The sequence below is a fragment of the Myotis brandtii genome, unplaced genomic scaffold, assembly GCF_000412655.1.
Source record: "Myotis brandtii unplaced genomic scaffold, ASM41265v1 scaffold118, whole genome shotgun sequence".
Lineage (NCBI taxonomy): Eukaryota > Metazoa > Chordata > Mammalia > Chiroptera > Vespertilionidae > Myotis > Myotis brandtii.
In genome coordinates, this window is record NW_005354090.1 from 1963374 (window position 1) to 1973066 (window position 9693).

The 9693-nt window shown below is 57.3% G+C and overlaps 1 protein-coding gene across 1 annotated transcript in view; it reads right to left on the reverse strand.

Annotated features, from left to right (window-relative positions):
• EPHB3 (EPH receptor B3) overlaps window positions 1-5824 on the reverse strand; it is a 10597-nt gene extending 4773 nt beyond the window's left edge. The window contains exons 1-5 of the mRNA XM_005858446.2: window positions 5734-5824; window positions 3897-4569; window positions 1460-1615; window positions 384-734; window positions 112-236 (exon numbers count right to left, since the gene is read on the reverse strand). Coding sequence (XP_005858508.1) covers window positions 112-236; window positions 384-734; window positions 1460-1615; window positions 3897-4569; window positions 5734-5790 — 1362 coding nt within the window. The 5' untranslated portion in view covers window positions 5791-5824. The remainder of the gene's footprint in view (window positions 1-111; window positions 237-383; window positions 735-1459; window positions 1616-3896; window positions 4570-5733) is intronic.
• Window positions 5825-9693: the final 3869 nt, after the last annotated feature.

The following is a 9693-nucleotide window of genomic DNA, read 5'->3' on the forward strand; positions in this document are numbered from 1 at the left end:
CCCCCCACCCCCACCCCCTCAGGACCCAAGGCCTTGCTCCCAAGGGTCCTAACACTCTCTGGGTGTAATCTTCTTGTCCCAAGGCCTCCTCCTGCCCCTTGAGGCTCTGACCTTCTCAAAGTACTTCATCTCATAGTCCAGGATGACGCCGTTGGGCCGCTCGGGGGGTGCCCAGGACAGTGTCAGGCTGCTGCCTGAGCTGCTGTGCAGGTGGAGTGTAGGCACTTCAGACGGGGCTAGGGGAAGAGTGGGGGCTCACCACCGGTTCCTCCAAGGACCCAGGTCCCATGGGCCCCCTGGTGGTCCGTTGGCAGGCCCTCAGAAACCTCGACTCTGTCTGGGGAAGATGACCCAGGCCCGACCCTCCTGAGTCCCCTCCTCACCAGCCTGGTTGGTGGTGATATTCACAGCCGCGTAGCGGGGCGGCAGAGGGCTCTTGCCCGAGACACCGTTGACTGCCTGCACCTCGAAGGTGTAGCGTGTGTGGGCCAACAGGTGGCTGATGTGGACCCGGCGCTCTGTCAGGCCCAGCTGCCGAGGCACAAACTCTACGTTGTCGTCACAGCGTGAGCAGGCCGAGGCACCCCCGGGCCCAGGGACCCCATGGCACTTCTTGCAGATGACATTGTACAGGAGGTCGTCCCGGCCACCCAGGTCCCGGGGCTCACTCCACTCGAGGATCAGCGAGGTCTCATTCACATTGGAGATCACACCCCGAGGTGGGGATGGCACAGCTGCAGAGGAGGAGGAGGGAGAAGGCAGTGAGCTAAGGGACCCAGGACCATCCTTCTGCACAGAGTTCCTGCACACTCCAACCTGCTTTCCCCTCCTTGCCTTGGCCTCTGTTTTAATAAGCAGATACCTTTCCTACATACACTTCTTCATTGGACAGACTCCTGGTTAGCCTTCAAGGCTCAACTCGAGATGTCACCTCCTCTTGGAAGCCTTCCTAATGCATCCTCTCCCTGTCCTCTGCACTCCCACAACACAATTCCTGGGCGTCCCTCCAGCCTAGCACTTAGCACATTATATGGTCATTATCTGTCTTCATATCTGTTTCTCCCACCAGGTTGCCTTTTGGGCAGTGACTGTATCTTATTCTCTTCCACATCCCTGGTGCCTGGCACAATGCCTGGCACACCAAAGGCCAGAGCAGGGAGAGAGCAGGACACCAGGCGACTCCATGGATGTGAGGACCGCTCTAGGGTTAGAGCTGGGCCAAGAGAGCCACGGTTCTGCACCGAGGAAGATGGACTAGAAGGCCCCAGCCAGATCCTGATGTTCAACAGCTAGTAGGTGCTCATTAAACGTTGGTGGAAGGACCAGTCACTTCCTAGCTGAGCCTCAGTTTCCCCATATGGAAAATGGAGATATTCATAGTGACCGTTTAGGCCCTCCCCGGCCGGCCGGCAGAGGCAAGGCCTGGAGCCAGGGCCTGTGAGGAGGCGCGTTCACTCACTGGTACAGGCACTGTCTGCAGAGTCCGAATCTGCACGGTAGAAGTTATTGTGGCAGGTGCAGATGCTGGCGGCTGGCGAGGTGGTGCGGCTGTTGGGGGGGCAGGGGAGACAGGGCCCCTCCCCCTGCTTCGCCTTGTAGCTCCCAGGGGGACAGGCTGTTGGGGGAGAAGAGGAAGGGCGTGCTCAGCTCCCTTCCCTGCAGACACCAATCCTCCACACCACCGTGAGAATCTGGCCCTTCCCCAGCACAGGTCTTGGCCCCTCCACCTTCTAGACTGTGGGGGCCACGCTGGTATTGCCCAACTCCACCTGCAGCTACAAAAGGCCCTTTTTCCCCGTGGAAACCCCACGTCAGCGAATTCCTCCCCGACCCTGCCCCCAACCTGGTGCCCCAATGATGAAGACTTCAGCCTGGACAGCCTGGGCTTGTAGAGACAGGGAAGTGAGAAGAGGAAGAGGCGGAAGATGGGAAGAGCCCACTAGCAAACTGGCAGCACCCTCTGCTCCACTGGGATGCCCCACCCCTCTCTGAGGCCCGAGGGAAACCCTGGGACCCTCAAGGCCACTCCAGGACAGACTGGAGATGGGGGCCTCCGAGCTTCCCAACCAACTTCTCTCCCCACCCACCAGGAGCAGGGCAGCAGCTTCTTTCTGCCCTTGGGCAGGGCTGGGGGCAGAAGTGGGGTGAGGAAAGGAGAGAAAAAAAGCAGGCCTGAAAGCTGGGGTCACCTGGAGTTCAGAGGCCTCAAAGCATCCCCAAGGGGAACCCCAGGCTCCAGAGAGCCCAGAGCTGGATGCCTGAACACCCCTTCTCTGCTGCCTCTCCTGCTATCTACCACCTGCGCTTGGGCCCGGGACCTGGGCTCTGTCTGGTCTATGATGGCCATATAATTTATTATTCAAACTGGAATATTTCCAGAGTGGAAGGGATCGTTAGTAATAATCATGTTAGGACAATGGGCATAAACTAGGAATGCCCTGGACACACTGAAGCAGGTGGCCATCCTCTCCATAAATACTGCCTCTGGGGAGGTCATCCAGCGTGTGGAATGCCCAGGGTTGGGGCTATGCCTCTCTCTGGGGCTTAATCTCCCCTCACTAAGGTGATATTCCATCCAAGCTCTTTTGAGCCAGTGGGGGAGGGGGCAGAGGCCAGGCCAGCCTGGTTGCTATGGGAACCAGTGTGCATTTCCTGCCAGGGACCTGCGGAGTGTTAGCCCCTCTTCAGGCTGTCAGGCTCATCACCCCCACCCCCTTTCTCCACTTAGGAAGAGGAAGTCTGGGGCAGGTTCCCTTAGAAAAGTGAGAGGGGCCTGGCAAGGCACTATTCACCTTCTCAGGACAACACCCAACACTGGCCTCACAGACAGGTTGGGGCAGCCAGCCCCTCAACTTAGGGCTATGCATAGGGCCAGCTCCCATCCCTCAACAGAATCGGGCAAAGGGGACAGAAGACAGGCCTGAGCACCTTGTCCTGCGTGGTAAAGCGCTGGACAAGGCTTTAGGCCCAGCTCCCACAATCCCATCTATGAGGCCTTGAGTGCAGAACCTCTCTGAGACTCAGTTTCCTTATTGGCAAAATAGGGGACATAACTGGAATCGGCCTCAAAAGGTTGTGGTGAGACTCAAATAAGAGAAGTCCTGTACACTGTCAGGTCTTAGGAGTACGCTGCAAGCCAGAGACAAGCCTCCTAATCTCCTTGCGTAAGAAATACGGACAACACCCCCCCCCACCCCCCCGATCCCCGTGCAGCCCAGGGCTCCTGAGAGTCAACTGAACTCTCACAGCATTTGTGCTCGCCACGTGCCAGGCACGGCTCCAAGGCTTCACAGGCACCTACTCAGGTAAGCCCCACTCCGCCTCCATAAAGAAATTACTGTCCCTGTTCTGCACATGTGGAAACGCAGGTTCACGAGTTAAGCAATTTGCCCAAGGTCTCACAGGGCAGAGGCAGGACTCAGGCTTCAGGGGCTGGGTCCCAGTGCACTGTGCCTAAGTACCACCTTTCAAGGAGCAGATAAGACCCCCAAGGTGAAAGGGCCAAGCACGCGGTGCCACAGCCCCTGTCACCACAGCTGTATTTCCAGGGTGAGGTGTACCCTTGGGGTGGGACAAACAGGCACCTTTGCTGGCCTCCCGAGTCTCTGACCAGGTTCTCCAGGGGCCTCCTTGTCAAGGTTTCTCCTGTCTCCCTTCCTCTCTAATTAGTTTCATTTTTTTCTTCTTTTTATCCTGGTACCTCTCCTCATCTTCTCTCGGCTCCCTCCTTGCAGCACATTCTCTGCACCCGATACCCCTCTTCCCTTTCCTCCCCCACCCCAGACCTGACACCAGACTACCTTGCCTGGCAGGTAGGAAACAGTGGACAGGGGGCAATAGGCGGCTGTGGCCCAAACCCTTCCCTCCCTCTGCCCCCCAGGCCAGTCCCCACTCACGACGGCACTGGGTCTCCTTGGCAGCTGGCTCATGGCCGGTGGCACAGGTGCAGGCGCCCACAGGCACCATCCACTCCCCGTCACCGTTGCAGTAGAGCTTGAGTGGCACTGACACCTCTACAGCGTTAGCGATACAGGTGCCAGGGGCAATGACCAGTGAGGTGGGCTCAGCCCCAGTGAGGGTCTCTGGGAAGAGGGCGAAGCCTGCAGTGGTGGATGCACACTTCTTATAGAAGGCACGCACGGAGATGAGGGACATGCAGGCACCCTGGTCCTGGAAGGCCAAGTAGAAGCCGGCCTTGGACAGCGGCCCGAAGCTGCGCACCTTGGTGTTGACACGGCCGGCATCGAGCCTCGAGAAGCTCTCATCGGGCGCGATGGTGTCCACCTTTACGTAGGGATTCTCCATCCAGAAGGGGGAGGAGGCCGAGGCCACATCGCTGTCAGCCTCGTAGTAGAAGAGGTTGAAGGTCTCCTTGCAGGAGCCGGGGATGTTGGGGATGCTATTGCAGTCACGCACAGTGAACTTGAGCTCTACGTAGACCCGCTGCACATCTCGCCGCCAGATGAACCCCGTGCGAAGCCAGTTGTTCTGGCTTGACTCGCGCACGTTACACACCTGGTACGTGCGGATGGGGTTCATGGCCTCGTCGTAGCCACTCACCTCTTCCCACTGTACATGGGCCAAGTGAAAAAGACAGGGAGTGAGCACCAACATTGGCCAGGTGCTCGCCACATGCCCAGATCTGCTATATTTACTTCACAGAGATGCTTCTGCAATGTAGTAGCTGAACACACAGACTATCTGGGTTCAAATCCCAGGTCTCTGCATGCTGTGTAACTCTGGACAAGTCACTTAACTTCCCTGTGCCTCCATTTCCCCATCTGTAGCGTGGCAAGAATAACGACGTACAAGGAATCAATGACTTTAAGTGCATAGAGCACTCAGGGCACTTGATAAATACTACGTGAGTATTAGCCGTAACGTTTATTATCTTTGTGCCTTAGTGTCAGTGGCGGTAAAAAGGGGCTGACTGGAAGTAAAGGAGGCTGTGAGGAAGTAAAACATGCCACGTCCTTGTAACAGTGCCTGCTACAGAGCAAGCATTCAGTAAAATTGGCTGTCACATTACCCTTTACAACAACCCCATGAGAAGGTGCATCTGTTGTCCCCGCTCTAGAGAAAAGGAAGTCAGGGCTCACAAAGGCAGGGATTTGCCCGAGGTCACACAGTCAGGCCTGGTGACCGAGGCCTGCAGTGCCACCAAACCCTAGTGTTCCGGGGCTTAGTGAGGTTGTGGAGGCCAACTAGGGAGGTTAATTAGAATATTTCAGAGATGTCAGGACTACGGGAATTTAGTAACCAAGACATGGAGGCCCAGAAAGGTAAACTGCCTTGCTCAAGGTCACAGAGCAAGTTCGAGATCTGGGACCAAGGTTTCCTGGTTCCCAAGCCAGTGCTCTTCCCAGGGACCCAGGAAGGAGGGAGAGCGCCAGGACCGACAAGCAAAGGGCTGTCAGGCTGGAGAGGGGAGAGCGACGGGAATAGGCTGAAGACAGGCTGAGGGGTGGGTAGAGAACGGGACAGAGATGATGTATGTGGGAGGGGGACACAGGCAGGCTGGAGGATAAGAAATGGGCCATCAGGCAAAGAAGGCAGGTGACAGGTGAAAAGGATGGGGATGCTGCGGGAAGTGAAACTGACAGAGAGAGAGAGAGAGAGAGAGAGAGAGAGAGAGAGACCTGTTCTCCAGCCCTGGTATAACCAGGAGGACGGATGCTAGCGATGCAAGGGGCAACCAATACTCAGGAGAGAGGGTGAAGAAAGAAGTCTTACCCCACTTTCTGGATGAGATGTCCACGCCAACTCAGATGTCACCCATTTTGTGTCCATGAGGGTCTCTGGGGGAGCAACCGAAGAAAACAGGTCAGGGGCCAAGCTCAGGATGGGAAGGAAAAGGTCACCCAGTAAAAGCCAAACACACCCCACCCCTCCCCCAAGTCCCCAAACCCCTCAGCAGCTCCCCTGCCCTGGAGAAGACCCTGCAGCCATCCCCAGGGATGTCACGTCAGGCCAGCTGAGAGTGGGTGTTTGCTGCTGACCCCAGGCCTGGGTTAATGAGGCAAGAGCCAGGGCCAGTTCACACACCTACAGTCTCGGCTAATCTCCACACAAAGGGCCAGCAGGGCCTTTATGCTGGAACAAAGGGCCGTGTGCTTCAGACCCTGCTGCCCAGGCCTCCCCTGACTCCATTCCCAACACAAAGGCCCAGCCCCACACAAGCCCAGGGAAGGGGAGGGCAGTCACAGGCCAGAGCCCACTCCACCTCAGCCTCCCTCCCACTCAGCCACCTGGGGGATGGGGCAGGAATGCTCTTTGAGGGTGGGAAGAAGGCCACCATGACCCAGACCGGCTCCTTGAGAGCTAGTGCAGTTCTCCCCACAATCTTTAGATGAAGGTACTGTTGGTGTACACCTTTCACAGACGAGAAAACCAAAGCTCAGATAAATATATGGCCTAAAGTGCCACTGCTAGGAGGTGGGGTGAAGGGCTGAAGGGTGGTTCAAATTCAGGTCTATCTGACTCCACAACTAACCCCTTAACCAGGGCAATGTGCTCCTCTGTAAAAGAGGAACAGGGAAAGCTGCTGTGTATCCTTTAAGTCCCAACCAAGCTGTCACCGCCTCCAGGAAGCCTTCCCTGAATCCCTAAGTCAGGGTTAGGTGCCTTCCTTGGGCATCCAGGGCTAGGGGCTTTGTCACAGCACCAATCCTTTTCTGACTTGTGGTTCCTTATCTATTTCCCCTTGCTCTGCCACAGGGGGAACCCATGAATGTTTCCGACATAAACTTGCTCCCCTCAGAACCTGGCTCTGGGTTCTGGCTGGACAACTCTGCTCTCTGACGGCGTGACCCCAAGATCAGATCTAGGAGCAGGCAAGAGGGGAGAGCAGTGCCAACCAGCCATCCTCCCCTCAAGTCTGAGCTGGAATGGGGCACAGTCACCCCAGAACTTCTGGAGGCCTCTACATCAGCAGTGGGGCAGGTTGAGAGCACCCAGAGGAAAAAGACCCAAACCCCACAGGCTCCACAGGCCCCACAGGCTCCAGGCAGCCTTGCTTGGTTTCCTGCAGATGGGTCTGAGCTGAGGGTGGTGGAGGAGGCAGGGGTGGACCTGGGGCCCAAGTGATGCCAGGGGGGCAGCCAGGCAGCAACCATTCACTTTGAGTGAGGCCGGTCCTCTCCCTGCAGCAGCGCTGGTCCCTGGAGGGCAGGCTGCAGGGTGAGTCCTCCCAGCCTCTTGGTCGGTGGCCTGACAGGCCCCTCTGGCAGACAGACACCAACATTGGGTGGGGGGCGGGAGGGACGAGGAGATGGGCAGAAGCAGGGGCCCAGAGACAGGCAGGGAAAGAGGCTGGCGGGCAGAGCAGGGGCCTCCTAGAGGCGGACGGTGGGGTGGGCGGCACCGGAGCAGGAGGATGTGAGAGACGGCTGGTTGGGACCAGACAGCTGGGATGGCCGGCGGCGCACTACAAAAGACAGTGAGATGGAGAGAAAAGGAGGCCCAAGGAGACAGAGGCAGAGAGGGAGGTTGCCAAGTGGCCTCTTCCCCAGCCAGCAGTCCCAAGTAGTCCTGTCCCTGGGAGCCAGCCCAGCCAAACGCACCCCTCCCCCAGCCCGCCAGCCAGTCCGCCTGCTAGTCTGCCCGCTGCCCGCCACCCGCCCACCGCTGGAGCAGGCAAGGCTCCCACCGCTCCCTCGGCTGCCTCCCTCCTCCCTCTCTCGCACTTCCTTCTGCTCAGCCTGTGCCAAACCCATCTGGAACTGTTTAAACCCAAATATTCAGCCCCCTCCCCCCTTCAGCCAGATTCCTCCACAGTTTAAAACAAGCCCTGCGCTGGCTCTGAGGGAGGGAGTGGAGGGAGGAGGCGTGGGGAGGTGGGAAGAGGGGGGGAGGCTCTTCATTTCTGTTTAATTTCTGGGGAGAGAGCAAGGGAGGGAGGGAGGGGATCGGCCCTTGGCCATCGCTCAGCCTTGGCCATCGCTCAATCTCCGCACATTTTTCCCATTAATGAGGAGAGGACTTGGATTTCGAGTCATGTGTGCCTGAGGAAGGGCTCCGGTCACCCTGATGAGGAGGGGGCTTGCTCTTGGGGGAGAGGAGGGGTCGGCTTCCTTCAGCAAGACAGAGGCCTGAGGTGCCTGTGTCCCAGCCTCAGAAGGGTGTGTGTGTGTGTGTGTGTGTGTGTGGTGGGGTGCAGAATCCCCCTGTCTGTGGCATTGGGAGGGAGAGACCCAACCCAGCAGAGCCCACCTTTTTTCTGCTATGTGGTGTGTGTGTGTGTGTGAGTGTGTGTGTGTGCGCTTGTGTGCGCGCGTGCGCATGTGTGTGTGCTGGGGTTGGGGTAAAGGATATGAGGTGTGGGGATAAGGACAAAAGAAAAGTGAGTGAGCAGTTTCCAAACTCTCCAGCTGTTGCCTGCACCCCTGCCCTTCTCTGTTCCACCATGTGGCTGCTGCAGGGAGACCAGAGAGCAGCTGGCCACTCCCAGATACAGAATTTGGTCAGGCAGGGAACCCCAACGGCCCCACAAAAGTAAGCAGGGAAGTGGACCCTAGGCCTGGGGACTTTCTGGAACTGGGCCTTCAATGCTCAGAAGCGAAGCAATTGCACTTCCAGAGCGACAGAGAGAAGCCGCGTGGCAGCAGCTGTGTGGCCCTCGCCTGTGCACAAACATACAGACACACACGTCTCACCCCGTTCTCTCTCAGTGGCTAGGTTCATTCCCCACCCCTGGGGCCAAAGAGTGACAAGTCAACACATATGGGGGCCAAAAACACACAAAGCCACAGCTGCCTGAAGACACACACAGCTTCACACATAGCCATGGTCTGTCTCTCTCAGACACTCGGATGCATATGGTACAAACAGATTAGTCTTCTTTAGACGTTCACATACAGTGAAACTTTCCTACACACAGATCTGGCTTGCCTTACACCAAGAGTCACTCTTACAGCCTTCATGTGTGCAGATTTCCTGAGACATAGGCATACACGGAGGGACACACACCCAACTGTACATTCTCTTTACACACCCAACCGCACACACTATTGCCAGCCACAAGGCACAGTTTTGAGTGTAGTCAAGTGCAAAGAAAAACACCAGTTTTCCTGTACAGACTCTTACATGCTCTTACATAGTCACACACACGTCACACACACTAGCATCAGCTGCACACACACAGAGGCCCATTTGCACTGAAACATGCCACAGGAGCATACAGACACAGTGTGAGTTTGTGTAAAGGTTCAGAGGTGCATCCTTCACGCACATGCAGCACACACACACACACACACACACTGCAAGTACAGTCTTCCTATGGAAAGAGTTGGGAGGGGGAGTGTGCGCTAAGAAAGCAGTGGTACTGGGCTGCCTGGACCAGACCTGCTTCCTGTCACCCTGGCACATGCTGGAGCTGTCACAGGTCACAAGGCTGGGGGTGGCGCAGGGGCATGAAGATGGTTCTGGGTGTGGCTGGGTGCAGCCTCCTCAGGTAGAGCCCTTGGCCAAGCAGCAGGCCACTTTCCTGCCAGCACAATGGCACTGTCTGCAGGGCCCCTGAGCTGTTGGGGAGGGGGTGGCATCATGAAGAGATCTAGCCCCGGGAACTGCAGGCAACACTTCCACACATAAGTTGGGGGCCCAGCATGAGGAGAACGGGGCAGCCGGCCTGTGTCTGAGAGCTTCACTGGGCTGCCCTGGTACAGGGGCAGCCAACTAGGAGCCTGCCACCTG